The sequence below is a fragment of the Stegodyphus dumicola genome, chromosome 3 (assembly GCF_044657685.1).
Source record: "Stegodyphus dumicola isolate Sdum_Otavi_A_Nest chromosome 3, ASM4465768v1".
In the NCBI taxonomy this organism is placed as follows: Eukaryota; Metazoa; Arthropoda; class Arachnida; order Araneae; family Eresidae; genus Stegodyphus; species Stegodyphus dumicola.
Window position 1 is genome coordinate 198851830 of NC_140770.1, and position 25002 is coordinate 198876831.

Consider the following 25002-nt stretch of genomic DNA (forward strand, 5'->3'; position numbering starts at 1 on the left):
ACGCCACAATGACGAGAGTGTAAGAGAGTGATATATAAGGAATACAGGCAAAGAAGCAAATTTTTTCGCAGGCGCTTTATAAGCATTTCAGTGCAATAACCGAATAGTTATGACACAAAGGACGCATTTGGATGATTTTTTACGTGGTAGAATTATCGGCTGCCTGGAATGTGGGCGTACCCAACTGGAAGTGTCAGACGAACTGGGAATTGCCCAGAGTGTCATCTCCAGGCTTTGGCAACGATTGCAAGATGATGGTAATGTGAGTAGACGTTACAGCACAGCTCGCCCCCGAGTTATAACGCCGAATGAGGACCGGTATTTGGCAGTTACTGCCAAAAGAAACAGGCGGAGCACAGCCTCAGACCTGTCTCGTCAGCTCTCTTCAGCCACAGGCACGACAATTTCAAGGCAGACCGTGTACAGACGCTTAGGGCAGATTGGTCTATATGCTCGTAGACCTGTCAGATGCGTTCCACTTACTGCAACTCACTGTCGCCTGCGGTTAGCCTGAAGTAGAGAGCATGCATTAAAACACCGCAACAGTGATCTTGTGTGATGTTTTCCGACGAGTCCAGGTTTAGCTTGTAGTCTGATTCTCGCCGAACTTTCATATGGAGAGCTCCAGGTACCCGTTACTACCAAGAAAACATCATTGAACGACACCGTTACGGTGGTGCAGAAGTGCTCGTTTGGGGTGGAATTATTCTGGGTTCCAGAACTGACCTGCACGTTCAAATTGGAACCATGACAAGCCAAATCTATCGGGACGTCATTTTGGAACAACATGTACGTTTGTTTCGGGGCGCCATGGGCGCACAATTTGTGTTTATGGATGACAACGCCCGTCCTCACCGTGCAAACATCGTAAGCGAATGCCTTCAATCGGAGGATATCACCCGTATGGACTGGCCAGCATTCTCCCCGGACTTGAATCCAGTAGAGCACATGTGGGACATGCTTGGCCGACGAGTTGCAACCCGTCTCTTACATGTCTACCGGAACTTCGGAGAGCATTGCTTTTTGAGTGGTGTAATATCCCCGAAGATCAGATCGATAATTTGATACTCACCATGCCTAGGCGTTGTACGGACTGTATTGCATCGTCTGGGAGACGTACAATGTATTAACAGTCTCACCAACCATGTAATACTGGTTTTTTGTAAAATAGGTTTTTTTTTTGTAATTTGCTCCAGGGAGAGAAATTCGCTAATTTTTTTAATAATATCAAACATATAGCATCTTTTTTTGCTCTTTACCTTTTGTTTAATAAATAAGCGTTACAAATAAGTCAAATTTGTTTTGCTTCTAACTCTTCCTTTGCCTGATTTTGCATTATCCTTAATTTATGGACATGAGTGTAATTATTCCTTTGCTTGTAAACATCTATAACATTTGTCCATCATGTCCTTGTCGAAAACCTTGCTAAGCTGAAGAAAATCTCATAAATTTCGAAGGTCGCTGAGGAAACTTTTTTGCACCATTTTTTACTTCGAGACATGAGGTCGACCAAGCAGTATATTTCGGTTAAAAAATTAGCTTTACATTTTTCATTCCTACCAAGTCCTATCAAATTCATCAAACATTACATCGAAAAATAGTTAATGATTTTCGTGATGTTTTAAAATCCTTAGTTTCTTCTCTGTCCTGTTCTTCAACGACAAACTCGTAAATGTTGTCATGAAATTGGTGTTTGCCTTGGTTTCTATGTGACTAAATATGTAACTAAATTTCTAAAGTAATATTAAGATTCTGTATAAATGTCAGTTTCACATGGGAAATAGGTTACGTTTTTTGGCTTTATTACATGGGTAAGTTAAAGTTTGCCTTTTATCTAATTTAGGGTTATTAGACACTCCAGGTAAAATCTTAATGCTCTCTTCTTTTTGTTTATTGCACAACAACGCAAAACCACGGCCATAGTCATACTTAGCTCTCAGTATAGTTAAATAATCATTTCTTAATATTTTGATAATTCCGAGCATCATATTTTTTTTACTATTATATCGAAAGAAGTTTTGATCTTTTCTAGTTTTCCAGGAAAATGGTAGTCAACCGAGTGTCACGGAACATAGCATTAATGCCCGTATTTTAAAACTCCCCCGATATAGGAAGTTTTAATATAAGATTAGTATCAATTAAAGTGCAATATATTTGTTTTTGCTTCATAAAAACAGCAGTGTCAGAGGATGAAGTAAAAGTCAAGGGATTCCGAAAAACTATTGTGTCCAAAGGTGTTTGGCTCCAATTAAAATTTAGTATTATCATACGCTCCTGAAATTACGAGCCATTCAACTGAGCACGCAGTTGCAATATTCCAGAACAAATTGGCTGGTACACTTTCAGAAGTTAAATGTTTCTCCAGAATGATGGCAAAAACACAAATGTTATACGTAGGTAACTTTGAAATTTTTGAGATATTCGCAAACAGTATGCGCTAAAAAAAATGAGATGCATTCAAATGACCTCATAGATCACGCGCCGTATGTATAGCTAATATAAATAAAGAATGTAGATAACATCAGAGATCACGTGACCTATATATAACTAATGTAAATAATCAAGGCCATTCTAGATGTGTAAATCTGAACTCTTTTATACCCTCAAACGATAATTCGCGAAAAAAATTGCAATTTATCTATCGTAGAATAAAGCTTGAAATGTGAATTTCCTGCCTGTATGAGTGATTTTTCTAAACTAACCGATTAAAATTTCAAGAAATTTTGACGAATCATGCAAATATTGTACCTGCATAATTTTAAAATTGATAATATAACTTCTGTTATATCAGGTGTTTAGCCCCAGCTCTGTTTGATACTGACATAATTTTCCAACTAACTATGTGTAATTTCTTCATGTTTCATACTTATAAATAACTATATACAGTAAACTCTCGCTACAACGATACCCGATACAACAATAACTCCCTCTACTACAATAATGTTTTGTGGTCCCGGTGATTTTGCACATAAACTAATGTTAATCTCCCCTCAATATTGCTATATTCTCTAGAACAATAAACCTCTGTAAAACGATTTTTTCAATCTAAATTTCAGTATTATTTTCTCCCTTTATAATAATATTTTGATTTTCAAATGCTTTTTTTTTTTTTCGTTTTCTTTTGTTATTTTTCCCGTCTATTAAGACTCATTGTGGATATTCAACTTATCCCTGAATAAATAGCTATTGTTCAGATTTCAGAACAGATGAAGAAGACCCTTTTGGGAATTGGAGTGGGTGAGGGGGTGAAGTGTAAATGTATGCCTAGTCTCATTTCCCAGTAAGCTTTGGAATTCTGATAAGGTTTAAGGACATCTAGACCTGTCTGGTCACCTTGTCACAGAATAAGTGCCCTTTGTTAGAGGAACTGGGGGAGATGGAGGCGGGGTGTTGTTAAGTGACGTACTGAAAAGTGAGTTCAAAGGTTGTTTTATAGTCTTTAACGATTTTGAGTTCTACGCGAAACATTTGGTTTAAACTTTTCTTTCTTTTACGCGATATTGTTCCCTAAGATGGCAGGGCGAAAGCAACTATCTTTTCGAGATAAAGTGAACGTTATCAATGATATTGATGAGGGAATGAAGCAGATTGATGCGGCTAAGAAACATGGATTATCTCAATCTACAGTTGCAACGTTCCTAAAGAAGAGAAAGCAAATCGAAGATGCTGTAACTTCAAATGAAATTAACCCAGAGCGAAAACGACTGAAAGTTGCGACAAATGAAAACATTGATGCTGCTGTTTTAAAATGGTTTCAAGAGATGAGAGCAACAAATGTCCCAATAAATGGACCTTTATTATGTGCAAAAGCACGGAAATTTGCAGCAATGCTAGGGAACGAAACTTTCAAAGCTAGCAATGGTTGGTTAATGAGTTTTCGAGATCGTCATGGAATAACTTTCCAAGAAGTTCACGGAGAGAAAACGTCAGCCCCGATAAACGACGCAAATGAATGGCGGCAAAACAAGATGAAAGAAATCTTAGAAAAGTATGCTCCAGAAGACATTTATAATGCATATGAAGCTGGGCTGTTTTTCCAACTCCTACCCGACCGAACATTGGCATTCAGTGTTATGGAGGGAAGAAATCAAAGCAGAGACCGACTGTTCTTCTGTGTACAAATAGCACAGGAACGCATAGAATACAACCTCTCGTCATTGGTAAATCATTGAAGCCAAGGTGCTTTAAGAACGCGAAAAGTCTTCCCGTGGAGTATAAAGCAAATAAGAAGGCTTGGATGACGTCTAAATTTTTTTCCGAATGGTTACAGAAGTTAGACAATGAAATGAAGAAGAGAAAGAAAAAAATCGTTTTGTTGATAGATAACTGCGGTGCTCACACGTCATTTCCAAAGCTACAAAATATCGAAATCGCTTTTTTCCCTGCCAATTGCACTCCAATTTTACAGCCTCTTGATATGGGCATAATTAAGTACTTCAAAGGATATTACAGAAAACGGTTGGTGGACTCCATACTTGTAAACTTTGAAAATAAAGTAGAAGACCCTTTCAAAGCTGTAAATGTCAAGGAAGCGTGTGACAATATTGCTGGAAGTTGGTAGGAAGTAACAAAAAAAACCATTCGGAATTGCTGGAAAAAGGCCGGTCTTTGTGTTATGAAAGATAAGAAATCTGATAATGATGAAAATTCCATAGACAATGATCTCTCAGATGATCAAGAATGTGTTTTGCACATCAAAAAATCCGTATCCCAACTTGAGGAAACAAGCGGTAAAAAGTTTGGAATTAGTATAGAAGACTATTTAACAGCAGATGATGATCTTATGGTTTTCGCAGGAGTTACTGATGAAGGTATTCTCTCTGAAATTACTGATGAGATAGGAAACAATGATGAAGATGATGATGATATTGATGATGATGATAATACAGGTCCATCGCAGTCCTTATTGTCATCTCAGGAAGCTCTTCAATCTGTGAATTCTCTACGGACATTTTTTCAAGCCTTCCGTCGACAAATGAAGAACATTTTCGTGCACTAGACTCAATGCATACAGTATTGGTGAACTTAACAGTTAAAAAAATCAATAAACAAACAAAAATATTGGATTATTTTCAATAAAAAGTGTTTTCAGGTATGTGAATATTTCTGTGCTTATTTTCTGAATTTATCTTATTTATTTATTTTTTTAGTATTTAAACCACTATTATTAGTATTTTACAAATTAATTTCTTCTAAATATAGACTTAAAAGTAGTATGTTATGCACCTTAAACTAATAATAATAAAAAAAAACTCTTATTAAATGCTCAAAATATGTGGGCCCTCGATATAACAATATGCCTCTCTACAACAATATATTTATTTGGTCCCTAAAATATTGTTGTAACGAGGTTTCACTGTATATTATAAGCAACCTTTATTAGATATACAAGAGGTAAAAGGTAAACAGAATTATTAAACTAAATAAAGTTATGAAACATCGATCCTTATTTTTCTAATCTTGCTATGTGTGGCCTATGTCTATTTTCTAATCTCAAACATTTTCATTTCGAAGATAAGATTGATAAGGGCTTTAAAACCATTTTCCATCGAATCCAAGAAATGGATCTCTTGAAACATTTAATCTTTAGAAAAATCTTCTCCAAAAATACATTGATGATGTACTTTGAACACTCCTAAGATTTGGTAAGTTTAACTTGTACCATTTCTCTGTATCTAAAAAATTTCAGTGACCTTCATATCATCGTGATTTCACTGCAGCGAATTAAAATTGCATCCTTATTATTTTGATGTATTCTTCAGTTTTTAGAATTACGTTGAATATCAAATTAACTCCGGTGTCAGATACAATTTTATCTTAATTTAATGATTTTTCCTACATTGGAAATAAAAGGTTAACGAGAACTTCTCATTTTAACGAATGTTTTATCCTGAATTAATGAATAGTCAAAGCAGTCCAAACATACTGAATATTTAATTTTTAAATAATATTCCTGAAAGACTAAGTTGGTTTAATAATCAGCTTCAAATTAATTGTGAGCCCTGTTCATATATAAGTAGGAATTATCTTCACTGAGCTCAGGGATAAAAATTTTGCTTTTTTTCCTCATTCTACAAGTAAATATCAGCATTCAGATATGAAATTAATCGATTATTTAAAATGAAATGTAAGAATTTATTAATCCCACAAATCTGGTGAATAAAAGATCTGAAAATGAAATCTCGAACTAAAATTCAAAGATTTTAATTGAAAAGTTTTGAAGGAATAAGTTTCATCGGACACACAGATACTACAGATACACACTACAGATAAGAAATAGATTCACACTACAGATAAGAAATGACATCAAATACCGTCAGTACCTGATTATAAAATGTTAGGCTTTTGTTACAATCGAATTTGGTCTGCATAGTGTTGTAGGGCAGTGGTCTCCAAAGTATAGTATGCGAAATGATACTTGGGGTACATCAAAGAAGTAGTCTGACGATCACTTGCGAGTGTATGATTGTGTATCACGTGACATCGATGTTCTCTCATCGGTCGCTGTGTTTGTTTTCAAGTGTGTCTGGAGAACTTAACATCATAACTGCATCGGCTTTAATGCGCATGAATATTACACTATATTATATTACATTACATTATATTATGTTACTTTATATTATATTATATTATATTACATTATGTTACTTTATATTATATTGTGTTGTAGTGTATTGTATTATACTATATTATATTATGTAATTTTATACTATGTCATATGGAGTACAACTTAAGATTATTTTCGTCTTAGGAATGCGCGATCGAAAAAGTCTGGAGATCACTGCTCTAGATCAGTGGTCTCCAAACTGGTCTCCAAAACTATTTAATTCACAAAGTGATACTTGGGGGTACGCCGAAGAAGTAAGCTCACGATCATTTGCGAGTGTATGATCGTGTATCACGTGAGTGCAATGTTCTCTCATCGGTCGCTGCGTTTGATTTCACTAGCGTCTGGGAAGCTCAACATCATAAATTCACTGGCTTTAAAACCGGCATTGGCTATATACGGACTATACTATATTACATTCTACTAGTAAAACAAATAGCAACGACGTTGTATGGAGTACAACTTGAAACTATTTTCGTCTTGTGATACGCGATAAAAAAAAAGTTTGAAGATGGCTTTTGTAAAAAATAGGGAAGAAAGCATTGTCCAGAAGTTTGACAAATCTACCAGTTTTCATGTCAGATATCTGCGTTTACTTATGAACCCTTGTGCACTGATATTGAAGTATGCAGTAAATTGTGTCGTCTCTATATTTATTAGATATAGGGAAGAGATGAAAACAAATCATCTAATTGAGATCCTGAGTTTCAAATAAAAGAAAAAGCTTAATGAAATAGGAAATAAGAGGTCAAATATTTAACAATTTCCAAAAACTTGTGAAGGAATCTGAAAAGAACAGACTTTAACATTATTTTATCCCTGAAGATTATTTTATTGCATAAAATTGATTTTTAGAGTTCTGTAATTACACTTTCTGTGTTATAATGTAGATTTTACTTATTCATCTTAGTTCTTTAGATCTTCTGGTTAGTATGAATACATAATTTCTGTCTTTCAATGCATATTTGTGTGTTTATTTTAATATCATCCGATGTAATTCGTTAAATGGAAATTTAACAGATTATATCGTTGGTCCGTTAATTTATATTTATTTATTAACTAGTCCGTTAAATTATATTATCCGAAATTTAATCCGTTACATTCTCCATTTAACGAATTACATCGCTGGTCCCAGGTGATTCGTTAAGTTCGCATTCAACTGTAATTTATTTTTACTGCAACCAGAATATTGCAAGTGCCAATGCCATAACACTTTTCAAACTCGACAATCCAAACTCGATCTTAAGTTTTTCAAAAATAAATTTGCCAAATTATTTAATTCAATTTTTCTTTCTTCCTACCTATAGGGTGGCTCGAGTAAGACGGGTGCCGCTGAAGTGGAGATCATCCGATACCAGGTGCTCATACCCGTAACTGAAGTACAAGTAAGGGCGGGCTGCGTGAAAGAGGGAGATTCTCACTTCTTATGGGAACTTATCCATTTAAGATCACAGTTGCAGCGGAGGTCCGAGAAAATCTACCAGCTATCGAACAGGTGTGTAGTGCACTGTTTTTAAGAACAGTATCTCTTGTACGTTTAAAAAATTTTTAAGTTGCGTAATCGTAACCAGTAAAATAGAGAAAAACAATGAATGCTTTTATTTCGATGCCTTCGATGTGCGCACTTCTCACTCTTGCTGAAATATTGTCTTAGTGTAAATATTAGTATGTTCAATCAGTAAGAAGTTGCGACAAATCTGTAGGAGAGCATGCATTTCTGGTCTCCCTAGCATTTACTGGTCGTTTCATAATTATAATATATACAATATCTGCCGCTTATTAAAATCACTTCTGTTCTAAAAGTATTTGAGTTCATTAAGTTGCTGAGTTTAATAGGCGGTAATTTTAATGTTACAAATCATGATAACAGTCTTACATTTTTCAAATAAAATAATATACAGGGTGGTCATACAGAAACTTTGCCAACATCTGCACTTCTAGCGTCCGTTCAGGTTAACCGATCGAGATGAGGTTGCAGATATAGTTATTCGGAGGCATGAGCTCGAGCTTCTGGGAATGGCAGCACAGGGGCGCTCAAGGTTACGGTTATAGTTACAGGAACTCTAAAATGTCCGATGGCAACACCAACTTTTTTCCGATCGCAAAATATTCAGCGCATGCGAAAACCCTAACAAGCATTGGAACGGTACCGATATGTACAAAAACGGATATGTTATGCATGCAAAAAGAGTTCTGAAAACCGGCCAACGAAACACGGTCTGAGCGCACGCAGAAAATTTGCATATGGCAAAGGCAAGATACCAATCACAGAACACCGATGCCCAGTTATTCAGCATAGGAAACCGATAGAATGCCAGGCGAGTATGCGAAGTCGTCATTCGGGAACGAAATGATATGGCGACGAAATGGTTCTTCTTGGTAAAGTTCGTGGTGACTTGATAAAACTGCATCATTAAAATAGGATGAACGTTGTGGAAGCCTTGCGTGTGTATCGCCAAAATAATTTCCAACGACGGTGGTCGGTATCTTGTCTCTATCATTCAATGATCGGTATCTTGTCTCTATCATTCAATGATCGGTGTCTTGCCTCTGGCATATGCAAATTTTCTGCGTACGCCCAGATCGTGTTTCGTTGGCCGGTTTTCAGAACTATTTTTGTGTATGCATAACATGTCCGTTTTTGTACATATCGATACCGTTCCAACGCTTTTTAGGATTTTCACATGCGCTAAATATTTTGCGACCGGAAAAAGTTGGTGTTGCCTTCATATATTTTCGAGTTTCTGTAACCATAACCGTAACCGTGAGCGCCCCAACTATATTTGCATTCTCGTTCCGATCGGTTAACCGGAACGGACGCTAGAAGTGCAGACGTTGTCAAAGTTTCTTTATGACCACCCTGATAACAAATTATTTATCATTTATTATAACAAATTATTGATTAACAAAGTATTTATTAATTAAACCAAAACTAAAAATTAAAAATTAATAATAAAATTAAACTATTTGTGCGATTTTTAAATTTTGTATAAAAAAATTTCTTAATTGTGTTCTGCATGAACTTTTATTTCTTAACAAACAATTATTCTATCTGTATTTCTGTACTATTGTTGAAAAGCAGTTTTTCAATAGCATTCTCAATTTAGTAAGAATGCTGACAGCTTTTTTCGTTGTCAGCTTGTTTTAGTTCAAGAATTTTCTTAAAATTGGCAGTGCTTTTCTAGATTTCATTGATGATGGCATGTCATCAATTTTGCTCTACTACTTTCTAAAAGTGCTAAAAGAACTTACTTTCATCGTCAGTATATGCTGTGTTAATGTTATCGTGAATTGACGCTACATATTCTAAAAATGAATATTTATAATTTATAATCTTATATGAGCCGTAGCTAGGGTTTCCAGCTCCCGGAAACAACTGAAGATTTTGCACCCCTTTCTGTATGCCAAGAATGAAAAACATTTCATTCTAAAATTTTGTCACATCAATTTGGCAACCCATGGATGCTGTGCCTGGGGACAGATGTCCCACCTTACCTACGCCACTGTTTATAACTTCCCTGACTGATGCTTTAAACAATATAGCTATAGTTTGCAGTTCCTCTGACGCTTCTTCTGCATAAAAGCCATATTTCTAAAAACAGGTTTAACTGATTTTGCCCCCTTGCACTGACTATGATGTGCGTGGCCTCTAGCAGAGATATCGACTTATTTATCCCCTTTGAAGTGTTTGTATTTTCACAGAATTCAATTATGTTCATCATTTACTGCATATCTTTTTGAAATAACACGTGAAAGCTTTTATAACAGCCTAAAATTAAAGTCTAAATGTTAGACGTTGTATTTTCATTAAGAAACACTAATGTGTTTCAGAATGAAAGCACATGTGGGTATTCTGTACAGTTATCCAATCGGTAAAACTGTTTTTGTTTTCCAGTTCGCTGCCCTATTTAAAAAGAAAATCAGTAAAAATACTATTTGTCATCCATAAAGTCTTGCTATGATAAATAAATTCTTGATTCCTTTCAAGTATCTAGGTTTTCTGCTTTTGTCAATTACAAGTGTTGTATTCTTAATTGTTGAATCTATATTGCGCGTTAGTAACACAGCAAATTATACCTGAGTTTCTTAAGCCAACTGCTATTTTAAATATTAATATGATTCCTGATACTGTTCTGTAAATGCAGACCAATTTCATGTGTATTATAAATTTCATGTGCCTTGTATTCATTTAGCAGCCCAAATAAAACGTCTTATATCCAGTTATCAGTTGCATGATGCTCCACTTTTTCCTTCTTACCATCAATTTCTAGTGGACAATGTTAGATTTTACTTTCTAGGATTTCTGAGCCATATGTTAGTTGATATAAAATTCTTTCCTAGCAAATTAGTGAAAATGTCTATAGAAATAAAAATATTTTTTAGCTTTCTAACTTTAAATGATTCTAGAAAATCAATTTCAATGTCTCTCGATTTTCTCTTTTTTGAACTTCATTCAGGCATTTTCATTTTTCATTAGTTCTTCGTTAATTATAATTCCTTGTTGCTGTTTAGGAAACACGCAGTTTGATTGTAGATTTCTCCCCTTGCAATTACAGAGAATATTAAAAATCTTTTAACAGTTTATCCTTTTCGCTGAGGCTTAAATCCTTTTGCTTGGCATTTCGACATATTGCAAGTTAAATATAAGACAAATTTTAAAAATACTTCTTCAAATGATTTATTCGACTTTTTAAAATTTCGGTTTCTAGCCAGCAGAAAAATTAATCCTTGTCAGTTTAACCAATCTGCCTCTTTATGATAACAAGCATGCCAAATGCTTTCTTTGCTTTCTTTTTCAATCTACAGTTGCCACTTGCATTCCATTTAAAAACTCTTAATGTAAGCTTTCCATTAGTTTTTTTATAACTCTGTGTGAACATAATGTATTTATCCCAAATGGGATATTTTGAAGGTGGACACCTTAAAAGACAGAATACAGAAGTTACATTTCCACCTCCTAAGAGCTGGTATTCGGAAGGATCCCTCACTCATTTAGAGTCTCTATTATCTTTTTTGTTAACCTTCAGATAAGGAAATTCTGCCCCTGTGAAGTCCAGTGTGGACAAAGAACTCAGAAAACAGTGTTTCACAAGTACAGGGACTGAAGGGTAGAAATTTTTCTGTCAAACCCGTTCAAGTACGGCAAACCTGCATGATAAAGGCACGGTCTAAAATACATTAAATGAATGAACTATGTAAAGCTTTGATAAGTACAATTAAGAAATGTACCCATAACGGAAGAACTCCTGTTCTATGAAGACATGAAAACAACCATTAAAGAAAGAGACGTCTTCTGGTATATTGAGGGCTTCTTTGCAAAGTATAACTTTGGTATCCAAATTATTAGTTCTGTTTATACTGATGGTGCCCTTGCTATGTTAGGAAATAAACCAAGAATTTTTGCACTGATAAAACATGAGATTCCGCACTTAACAATGTATCCATTGTTTTCTTAACATTTTTTGGCATCAAAAACATTGCCTGCAAAGATGAAAAAAGTTCTTGGTACTTAAGTCAAGACCATCAACTGGATTAGGGATCGCATTTTAAACTATCGCTCTTCTTTAAGTTATTTTGTGAAGAATTAGGATGTGAACATTCGGTTTTGGTTTTCCGTATGGAAGTTCACTGCCTGTTGCGTTAGAATGCTTTAACTGGCTTTTTTAAACTGTGAGAAGAAGTCAAAGCTTTTCTAAAGGAACAAGATTATGGTCTGGTTGGAGAAATAGAATCACAAGAATTCAATCAAATTCTAGCTTGTGTGTGTGCAATGATCTGAAATTATCTAGCCAAAGGAGAAATATAAACGTATTGATATGCTGCGAGGAGACAAATGGTTTAAATAAAAATTTACGATTTTGGTGTCTACAAGTTAGAAGTCTTTCTAATTTTCCATCCCTCAAAAAAATGGTTGATAATAATAAGTGTATATGAAGTATTGTGGGTCATTTGGAAATATTATCAAAGTAGTTTGATGAGTATTCTAAAGGAGAACTAAAAACTTCAGAAACAGTGATTATAAACCCATACTCATTCAATTTCGATAATATGTCGGATGATAAGGAACTGAAGGAAGATCATTTAGAACTGGCCTGACACATGAAAAAGTTTGGCAACCCGTACTTATAACCGTATAAGAGTGTCTTAAGGCAATAACCGTATAAGAGTGTCTTAAGGTAAAGTAATCCTGCCCCTCTGAAGTTCAGAACGGACAAAGAACTCTGAAAAGAGTGTCTCACGGGTACAGGGACTAGAGAGTAGGAAATTTTCTGTCAAACACGTTTTGTTGAAATACTATATATCTCAAGAGATAAATCCACAATCCCCAGTCCGTTAAATGAATATATTCATTCCACTAAATGAATTCATTCATAAACTACGAAAAGCTTTGAAAGATACAGATGAGCTATTCAAGCAATGAAGAATCAGGTTTTTTTTTTTTTTTTTTTTTTTTTTTTTTTTTTTCAATGAGTATAATAAGCGGCGGTTTTTCTATTATTGATTAGTATGTATTCGTTTCGATTCCCAGATATTTGAAAGTATTTAGTATCTGATTTTATTAACCATTGCGTTTAATAACCAGTGCGTTTAATAAGCTGCAGGTACTGTATAAACATTCTCATGTTTTATTGATTTTTTTTCCTTTGTCCCACTAAATGGAACTATCTTTTCCAACATAAAGGTTATCGGACTGCATAATACTTCATTTGCCGCACGAATGTAATTGTTATTCTATTGATTGATCAATTGAAGTTATCTATCATTCATAATTATTAAAAATTTCTTCTTTACCATCTTCATTTACCGATTTATCATCAACTGCAGCTTCAGTTGACAATTCATATAAACATTTCATTTCATCCTTATAATTTAAGTAATGATAAATATTGTACAATAGCTACCTTCAGTGAGAGTCTAAAATGATATTACGAGGATGCACGTTGGATTAGACAAAACCGAGACTTTTTTTGTGTTTCTTAATAATAAGTTCTAAAATTTTCAAATTTTCACCATTTCAAAGGAAATAACTTTGATAGGAACTATTATTGCTTTAAACCATTTCCACTTCCCACCAATGTACGAAAGCATCCGTTGGGAATATGTCGTTTAACTGATTTTACATAACATAAATAATTTTCAGTTTAAATTTGAATAACACATTCTAAGCACTTTTTTTTTTTTAAATTTGTCTGCAGTTTAAATTCAAGAGAATTGCTCTAGTGTTGCTACGTCACTATTAATATAAATTCATTAAAAAGTATAAAGGAATGTTTAACTCTTTTAATATAAAATATCTGTTTTAGCCTTAATCCGTTTTATTAATTTTGAAATTAAATATAATATGCATAATCATTAAAACTTTATGTGCGATTTATATCCTCTGGTAATTAAAAGCTGTGTGCACTCATTATTTTCAATAAAAAATGTTTAGACCTTTCTACTAAAACAGAATCGCTTCCCATCATTCATATGTTTCTGTTCACTAACAGAAGTTTGATTGCAGTTTACATTTACATTTGTTCACTGGTGAACGAATGACTAATCTTTCTGCTGCACTGCGTTTTCATTAATGTTTTCTTGAAAAAATGGTATGGTGATATAAAAGTTGGTCATTTAACTCTCTCATCACCGAGAACATTAACCAAAATGCACCGTGCACAAAGTTAAACCGATATTATAGCCATGTGATAGTTTGGAAGGCACACATATACAACCAAACCTTTGATGGAGTCGAAACACTTTTCGATGACCAACCAACCTATGTTTATCACTATACATCCAGAGCGGCTAAACTATTTTTATTGAATGGGAGACTTTCTATAGCTTTTGAGCTTTTCTATAGCGTTTTGAGAATCCAGTTATGCAAACTCCTGCGTATCCTCGCAAAATAATGTAAATTTCGCCTTTGTAGGCGATATATCTTCATCACAATCAAATCAGCTCTTCTTAGAGTTTATGTGAAAGATAAGAAGTTTACATTACTTCTGGCTTTGCTCTTGAAGCAGAATAATAACATATGAAAATAATATTCGAATTTATAATAATAGTTAATTCCATTATATTTTAAGTTCTTAGAAAACTTATATTGAATGCTGGAATAATATAGAATAAAAATGCAGTAATCTTTCTTGTGAATTTTTATATTTACTATATTTTCATTGCATTTCAAAATTTAATCCATTTCTTTCGTGTTACAGTACCAGCGAATTTCGGAATGCTTTTCTACGGACGATCCGACAAATAATTCGCGAGAGTGTGCGAAATATGACAGTGCCTGTTAATAAGCCTGTTCCAAAGGACAAGAGTGGTGGAGGAGGAGGTGGTGGAAGTTCCACCGGCAGACGATCCGGTGGTCCGGAATCAGGTACCACCAGTATGGCCCGGACGCTTAGCGTCAAAAAACGGCCTAAGACTGTTCAGCGACACTCAGCGGGCAACATGGAACAAGAAGTGACAGTCGAAACCTACGACAACCTCGAACAGAACTTTCACACTCCCCGCAGCAAGACGGTGGCCGACGGTATGGACGACATGGACGCTTCGGAACGGTCGGATAAATCCGACCGGTCTGACAAGTCTGACCACCACCACCGGTTGTCCAGTAAAACCTCGAATTCGTTAGGGAAAGGGGGTTTGGTGTATGTGCAGGCAGCTCACGATAAAGCGGGTTCGCCTGTGTGGAAGTTAAGGGGCGAAGGTGACAAATCTGCCACTCTCCCCCACCTTCCCAAAGGGAAAGATCATCATCAGCATCAACAGCAGCAATACTATGATAGTGGCGCCCCCTTATATAAGAAGGACCACTGCACCTCCTCAGGGCTTGCCAAGCCACCTTTGGAATGTTAACGTCTGTCACACTGCCTTTGTACATTTAGGAACTTTAATTATGATAACTAACGGCGGACAGGGTGGTCGTTTCCGAACTATTCTTTCAATCCATCTAAAGTGTTATGGACAACAAAGAGAATTTTCTCGTAAAGTTCTTTCGAAAATGATTCTAGAATTTCTTTTCGCCATTAATTTTACTCGGCAATGCTTTTCGTACTGGTATTTTTTTTTTTAATTCACTGAAACATTATGGACAGGATTCAAAACTATTCTTTCAATGAAATTTGCTAAATTATTTTTAGTTAGTATTTTATTTCTAAAACCCTGCTGAATAAGATAGTTATTAGTTGCGATTGAAATAACAAAACATTTCATTTGATTCTTTTTGAATAATGAATTTAAAGTTTCGTAATAAGTAATTAAAATAAATTACCAATACCTAAATTACGAGCAATCAAAAATTAAAAATTATCAGCAGAGTAGTCTAATATGTGGCTTCAGGCAGTATTTTCGGAAGTTGACGTACCTTTTAATCACTTTTTAATATTTTTTTAAATTAACAGATTAATAGTGAAGTATTCCTATGCAGTGTTTAACTTGTGTAAAAGAAGTGAATTTTTTAGGGTATTTCAATAAAATCGAACTGTAAGTTAATAAAATTAAAGTTCAAAAATATGCATATATGCACTTCAGTAATATAGAATTCCAGTGAAAAATATAAATAATTTTTTTTTCTAGAAACATGTTTTAACCATTATGATTTTACATAACAATTTTTTTTCAATTAAGTTTTCTCAAAAATTTATTTTAATTTGAATCACACTTTCTAAACAATTTTTTATTCGTCTGTATTTTTTATTTGTATTTTAATTCAAGAGGATTACTCTAGCGTTGCTGTCTCTTTAAAGATGTTACGTACCTATTAATGTCGAATTTTTAAAATAACTTTTAAAAAGTATAAAGAAATGTTTAACTCTTCTAAGAGTAACATTTTAATGTATGATATTTGTTTTAGTATTAATCCGTTTCATTCATTTTGAAGTTAGACATAATATGCATAATCACTAAAACATTACATGTGATTTATATCCCCTGTTAATTAAAAGCTGTGCGCACACATTATTTTCAATGAAACATGTTCTAGAACTTTCTACTACAACACAGAAGAGCTGATAATCTATCGCTTCGCGTTATTTATCTGTTTCTGTTCTCTAAAAGATGTTTCATTGCAGTTTACTTCTGGATTTAATCCCTGACGAACAAATTACTAATCTTTCTTCTGCACTACGTTATCATTAATGTTCTCTTAAAAAATGGTAAGATGGTATAAAATATAAATGGTAAGAGGGATAAAATGGTAAGATGGACCGTGTACGCTTAGTCGTAGGCCTTGGTACCATCTTCCTCCTATATGCAGTTATCATCCTCCAATGCATCTGTCTGATTTGGAAGAAACACCCTGTCCGCCAATCATTGAGAAAGGTGGTGTGTTTGAGAATGAGCAGAGTTTGTTGTTACTGTATGCTTGTGTGTGTGGAAGTCGATTCAATTGTTAAAACTTTGCAAAAGACTATCAGATTTAAGATAGCTAAGCAATGGTATACAAGTAACACGTAAGGTAATATAGAGAAAATAAAAAAAGGCTCTCACATACGGATTTATTGAAGAATTGTTGTTTAGTATAAAGCCTGTGATTTGTATACTGTTACAAAGAAACAAAAAAAAATCAAAAAAAAAAAATGCACCAGAACAGATGTGTTCCGAAAAACTAGAAGTCACTGAGCTCAATTTGCAGTATATAAGTGCCCCCTTTCCTGCTACTGCAACTATCTCAGAGCAGCAAAATATACGATCAGTTGTTGTTTCTGATGTATTTATGAAAACAAAAACCACTATGGTATAAACGGTAGAGAAGGAAAAAAATTATTTAAAATTTAGCATAGCATTTTTCATAGCGTGCAGATCTGTTTTGCCATTTCATTAGAGGTTTAATATCTGCACTCTGCCACAATATTTCAAATACTACCATTGTTACGAGATAGGAAATGTATCGATAGCTATGCAGCTGTTCTTTCTTATATATATATATATATATATACCTTGTTCGCACTAAATAAACTCAAATATTTTGCTGAATGTTGATTTAGGTATTAACTATTGCATACAGCTATTGCAGTACAGCAACACAACATATTTTGTAAAAAAAGGACAAAATGTAGGCCTTTTTAATTTATTCGGGTTAATAATTCAGAACTAATAGTAAGGAATTTCATATCTGTCCACGGTTTAAAAACGCGCAGTAAAGCAATGTATTTTTTGTTTATAAAGTTCATTCACACTGTTACGTTATGGCGCTTAGTAACAACAAGAATATGCATATCGTGTTTCATGTGCCGTTTTTAATAACCAAGAACTTCAAACTATGATTTATTTTAAGGATTAGTTACAATTTCAATCTTGTGTGTTCTAAGTATAGCCTCGACCTTATTGCGAACAGGGTATAAACTCGTTTACTGGCAATTTAAACATAAAACGCAGTGCAAACTTTCAAAATAGTATTCAAATGGAAACAGATATTTGAAGCAAAGCAAAATTTGAATTTATAACACATTCCTTAGTTTTATTCCTATCTCTCCGGGAAAAGATAAGAAATTGTATCCATGTTTAAAAAACAAGTTTATATATATATTTAAAGATTGTGTACATTCTTTAGATATTAAATATAATAAATTTAAGTTCTGCGTAAACAAAAATTATAATGCTCACCCTTACATTATCCTCGGCACTTTGCATTGCATTTTATGTAATAGTGAAATTTATTTTCTACAAGTTCTGCGTTTCATTAAACAGTTTCTGTTATATATAAACTTTTAACTATCAAATTCTATCTTTATAGATTGTAGCTTATAATTTGTAAAGCCTTTTATAAATTAAAGTATTATGAAGCATATATTTAACAATCAAAATCTATTTAAAATTCTAAAAGTATACATAATGTTTACACTTATGTATTGTTTACACATAAAAGTGTTGAGCGTTATAATTTATTTTACTGATGCTGGTGTGAATTTATATTTTTCCTTTATGTATTGTTTTTAAATGAGTAGGGGAAAAAAGTAGAAAACAATTAAAATGAAACATTTTAACACATTATTCCATAATTTAAATTAATCGCAAAAGCGCCATTATTTTAAGATATTCATAATAATGCATTTTAAACGAATTGACGAATATATAAAACAGGTAATATTTCCCGTTCTCAGCATAGATAGGATTTGAAGTACTTACTACTGAACTACACATTTAGAGTTTTCTTGAGTTATTCATTTGAAATTTTAGATATGACATAGGATGAAATAGATAAGTTTCTAAAAATTTTGTAATAAATAAGCACCATCTAAACTTCAAGAGATAAATGCAGATCTGACTTCACTTCGTTTGAATCGAGATCATTTCGTTTGAATGTAATGTATTTAAGTCTCCATAAGGTCCCAATAAAGTCCTGCTTACACAGTGGTGAGCTATAGGGGAGCTCTCGTCCGAGCCCTTAGTTAAACTTGTCTGTAATTTGTGAGCCCCTTGTTCTTTTTGTTTGCTTAAAACAAATTGATTGATTCTATATTAAAATAAAAAGTCGAATGTTTAAACGACTGAAAGCGAGAATAAAATTTACAAATTACCGCTAGATTACTACTTAACTTATCACGATGTCTTTATAAAAAAAAATCATTGCAGCAAAGTAATTATAAAATAAAAGATAAAAATGGTGAATTAAAAACGAATTTTAATATTTGTCATCCAGAAACATAGGCTAAGAACGAAGTAATATGCTATGGTCAGGAGGAGAGGAAAGTATATAAACAATGTGATTTTATATTGAAACCTGAAATAAAAATTAATTATTTTCCGAATTTCGCTCAAATGGCTTAACAGGAAAATTGCATATCGGAATTCCTAATCTAAAAAAACCTAAAATCATTATGGAAACAATTGCTGAAGCTGAACAAGTTTTGATGAACAAATAATATTTCTACATGAAGAAGATCTAATGCAACTTTATTACGTACTTAAGATTTAATGACAAGCTCCTTAGACGGGAAGCCTTTAAGGGAATTTAAACCTAATAGTTATGTAAAAGCTTTTTTTTTTTTTTTTTTCCCTGCTGAAAATTCGGTGATATGAAAGAAGGAAATAACGTGTGATAACTTCTGGCATGAATTGTGCGGCATGTTTAATTTACTCGTCACTTTATACGATTTTTGAAATATTTTCTAGGCTTCTTTATTATTTCATAAATTTAAACTTTTTTTGCTAATTATTTGTATTTTCTGCTATTGTAAAATGTTAAATATTTAATTTACAATTTGATATTCTATTTTTATAAAATATAGTTTTTTAAAATTTTAATAGCTCACCACTGATCTACATCGTTTTATTTATTTTTTTTTCCCAAATCAATTTTTTTATCCCCCCCCCCGAAATTGTGAAGCAATCTAAATATAGTTCAGTCGTCATCAGTTGTCAACTCTTTTTATCTAACTCAAGCAAAGTTTAGCAATGTAAAGAAAATCGCAAAGTTTTATAAGTGTGGCTTCTTAGAAATTTTTAAGTAAATTATAAATAAATTATATAAATTCAAAACATATTTATACCTTATGCACTAAGAAAAACCTTACTAAACTTCCTTATTAAACAATGGTAAATTAATGCAACAGCAACATTAGGTACAGCACTTCACGTGCTGTACATAACATTATTCAAAGAATCTATATTTTAATCACCAAAATGTAACTTTTTTTCGGCAATAAATACTATTTATAAAACATTGTTTGCTTTTTCATAATGTCCAACAAATATTAAAATGAGCTAATCAAATTGTGACCTTTTATAACTGTTCTGATCCACAGAAACTGAAAATACTTAAACATCAGAATTGAAAGTAAGGTATCCGAAACAGAAATAGCAGAAAAAATACATTATTATAATATTTCATGCAGCATTATACACTATGCGTTTTTCCTAGCGTTATATGCATTTATTAAAAATCTATAACATTATCACATTTCTCATACCATTTTGTTCTTTTGACGTTAATGCAAATTAATAGTTCATTACGTGAACCATTTTTCAGTTTCTGTGTTTAACGTTGTTAATAAAAATGAAATTATCACTTCCATTATACTTTATATTGTAACACAAATAACACTAATTTTCCATCAAAAGATCAACTAAGATTTTTTAACAGCCTTTGAAATATGCTTGGCTCATAATATATCCCATAAATTAGTTTTGTTGTAATGTCGCTAGTTATTCCTTATTTTGCTATATATTAAAAATGCTGCGTTTAATTAAATCTAAGGTGACCTATAAGGTAATATTTGGTAAAAGCCGTCATATATTTAAAACTACCGTATAACCTGTTTAAAAAATATAGTATCAGTATTTTTCAAGTACCTAATAATAACTTGTTCCTCTTTTCAAAGCAATCAATATGTTAAAAACTTCACCTTAGGTAAATTTATTTTCACATTTCTAAAAACTGGGAAAAATATTTTTTTAATTATTTTAAATTGTCCAAAGCGTTAGTAAAAGTGCAATAAAATTAACAGGTTACGTGAATATACAAATTAATTATTAATTACGTAAAAATAATCTTTATCTCCAAAGAATGCATATTTTATGTAGAAAACTGCAATATTTAAATTACACTTTCTATAAAAGTAACGATGAATTAATAGACAAGCATCGTCCACTGTTTCAAGATATTAGATTCACAAACTGCATAAAAGCAGGTTTTAAAATGACACATTTTTATTGAATTATTTTCTGTGAAATCAGAGAAAAGTGCTAATGCTTCTATCATGATTGCTTTTTTACTACAAAATGGATCAATTTCTTGCACTTCTTATTATACTTTTGCTTTTTATTTCGCTTCTTATATAATTTCTGATATTCTTCCAAGGGTCTAGTGGCAAGTGTGATTTATAAATCCCCTTAATGGCGCCAATACCAGCCACAGTCCCTCAATTCTATATATAGTTGCAGAAGTAGAAAAGAATAACTAATTATGGGCAGTACAAAAAATATATATATATTAACTTCCAAAACGATGCCATGATTTAATAAGAATTTTGCTGATGAAAACAATATGTAAATTAGAAGGTACGGTTTACAGTTCTTATCCCAAGTCAGTGAGCAACCTTTTCGAAAAATATGTTACTAGAACTGTAAATCTAATACACAGATTTCAACATATGCTTTCATTCTGTAGCATTTGCATAGCACGGATAATTATTTTTTATTCAGAAGTTGGCAGCTAACCAGCCTTGATAAATTAAACGTCTTCATAAAGCCTCTTTTTTAATGACGAACGATTTCCCATCTGAAGCAAAAACATGTATGTGAGTGTGGTTGTTATATGAATGTTTGCCATATACTCAAATGATTGTATATAAATGTGAATATGTGTTTCTGTGTGTAATATGAAATAGTACTTTTCAATTCCTCGTGTCGATAAGATCCAAAACATGTACTAATTAAATATTAGAATGAAATCCGAAACAAAGTATAACATAAAGAATTAAAAAATACAAAATAAAATTACCGACCAGGAAAATTATTTGTCCGAAAAAGCATAAAATAAGTGCTGGAACTGAGAAGTGCTGTTTGATGATAAAGCAATCCGACTCCAATAAATATGTTTAGATTCAGTAGTTTTTAAAAACATTTTATTGCTTTAATAGCTCACCTGCAATAACCTTATTCCACCTGGAGTTATAATTTTAGTGTTTTTTTTTTTTTTTTTTTTTCTGATCTAACATTTTAGCATGCAAATGTTACAATGAATTAACGCTAAGAATTTCATTTTGAAGACTTTTGCTCAGCTGACTGTGATACAAAGATACTCTCTAAAAATGATGAAATTACTGACATGGGTGAAGAATCGTACATCTGCCTATAGAGCTTAACCAAGTGCTCGGAGTAAGAATTTACCATGTCGCAACCTTGTGAAAAATAAGCAATTGCATTCTACTGACTTGTCTTATTAATTGTAAAATGCTTTCATATTTTATTTTATAAGTATTAGATTGTGTCTGTGCAACAATTTATGCTATAGGTTGTTTAAGTAAAATCCTTTGTTGTGCCCGAGTAGACATTTAAATGAAGTATTAGATTGTGCTCATAGTTATGAATATATCGTTAATGTAAATACATTCTCTTTCTATCTTTAGAAGCTAAGACATTTTGACTTAATAGTTAAAAAATTATTTAAACAATGTGTTCGATATTAAGTTGAATATTTCTAAGCGGTAATTATAGTTTTAAAATTTAAAAAGGCCTTTTTTCAAAGAAACTCTCACGTCCATAGAATGCCTCTATAGTGTACTAAATTATTAACTTATTTTGTAGACCTATGTAAATTTTTAAACTATGTTTTAATAAATGCGAGATGATCACATACTTATCTATTGATATTTATCGTCATGTCAACTTCCGAAAGTAATTGGTAGATATACTATTGCTCAATATTGTTACTTATTTTAAAAGCAAATTTTGTAAAAGAAATACGAATATTTACCTCATTTATTTATTTCTGCCTGTTCTAAAACCTTTCTTTTCCCAATGATGTACTATAAGCAACTATTTGGCTTCTATTCAATATTTTTTATCTATGGAAAGGTTACAAATTAAAAATCCTTAAACATTCTGAAATGCTCCAGGAATATTTTAAATCATTTTAATGTTTATAACTGGCAATGAAATTAAAATTTTGATTTGAAATATAATATTTATTCCAACGATATATAATTTAATAAGTAAGTAAATTTAGTTGGAAAATGCATTTCGAATAATATAGAATTTTTTGACCAGCACAGAAAAATGTTATACTGAAGTAGATAACTGTGTTGCTTCAAACTTTACATCACATTATCTTTCTAAAGGCAGCTAACCTAGTTTAATAACCGCCAGAATCCAACTTGACTCTATAAGGCCACATAATTTTCACAGAAAATGTGGCTCTACAAGCCTGCCATATAAGGATGTTCTTGGGAACCTCAAAAGTATTTGCATAGCCAGCTTAAAAAAAATATCAAAATAATTATTAGATTTCTTTTAACATAAAAGTAAACATATAATATCCGAAAAAAGAATGCTTAAGTTTTACTGTTTTAAGAGTTGGTGATGGCATTTAAAATCATTTTTCACTGTACTGTGTTCAAGGTGAAGATATTATAGAAATCACTCTCTCTATGATCCTTTAACTGCCATAATGTCTTTCACATATACAGGAGTACAGTGTCTTAGAGTTTATAATAGAGTTCATTCTCATATATAATCCTAGTCAACAAATTCTAAAGTTTAAGCGATGTTGATTTATTAGTCAGAATATTTCGAACAGGGCAAGTATCTTAATTTCTTTCCAAATACTTTTATATTGAGGACTAGAAACTTTATGTTCCTCCTCCCACATTTTCCTTTTCTTTTTTTAATTACTATTATTATTTTCTAGTCAATGGAATGAAAAGAAATTACGATATTATAGCCATTAATGAAAATGATAAATATGTTCCACATTTGGAAAAATTTTTGAAATGTATCTTTTACATATTTGAAATGAAATATGTAAATTCTATGGTTTATTATAGATTGAAAAGGTGTAATATATTTTATGGTAATGTTATAGTGAATAGTCCTCTGTCTCTATTCTACCTGCAGTCTTTAAACTTTCATCCAGAGAGAGCCCAGTTAAATTTTCATTGAAGTTCTGAAACTGTTACCCAACTAATACATGCAGGAATAATGAAATAAACTATTACTTTTTAATATAGGTGCTTTAGAATAAACGACGTTGTTAATTATAAGCCTACTGAGTGTATAGTGTATAAAAGAAAGAATGAAATGTACATTTCTTGTTTTAAACATATTAAAGAGGAAAATACAAGTACCTTTAATTTTTGTTTGACTCTTTGTCTTCTATAAACATCACATCATTGCATTTTTACAGTGACAGAAATCCGCATGCACTATTAACGTAAAAACAGGGCGACATTCCGTATAAAACATGGAAGATTACATATGCAGTAGATATAAAATTAAACCAAACTCCAACTAAGTACAACAAAATGCTGACAAATATGACATACAAGGGAATACTTAAAAGACATAGGTTCTTTCGTTTAGAAAAGCATAAAAGAGAAATTTTGATTTTGATGATTATCTCATTGTAGTTAAATTTTGTAAGCAATGTTAGCAAACTCAGTTTGCCTGATTCCTGGAGTACAGCTACTACAGAAATTCAAGGCTACAAACTCAGCATATTTAGAGCATAGTATGTAAAGCCTTATTCATAAAAAAATTGTCTTATTAATTGCAAAAAAAAAAATGTTACATTTATTTTTCATAAGAAATTATACATAATTTTCGCATTACAAAATAGAAATTTCGGAAAAAATTAAAAGTCAAAGATGAAAACTTTGCATTTACTCGAAAATATAGGAAGAAATAAATATCATACTTTTCAATTTTTTAATGAAATAAAACTTCTGCAATAATATAAAAATGAA

General features: G+C 32.3%; 1 protein-coding gene across 7 annotated transcripts in view; it reads left to right on the forward strand.

Moving 5' to 3' along the window:
• Positions 1-24390, forward strand: part of LOC118195621 (protein still life, isoform SIF type 1-like) — a 749226-nt gene extending 724836 nt beyond the window's left edge. For 6 of the 7 annotated variants that reach the window (XM_085813741.1, XM_085813743.1, XM_085813744.1 and 3 more), the window contains 2 exons: positions 7915-8102; positions 14806-24390. In XM_085813741.1, coding sequence (XP_085669867.1) covers positions 7915-8102; positions 14806-15454 — 837 coding nt within the window. In that variant the 3' untranslated portion in view covers positions 15455-24390. The remainder of the gene's footprint in view (positions 1-7914; positions 8103-14805) is intronic. The other variant, XM_085813746.1, reaches the window with a different exon arrangement.
• The last annotated feature ends 612 nt before the right edge of the window (positions 24391-25002 follow it).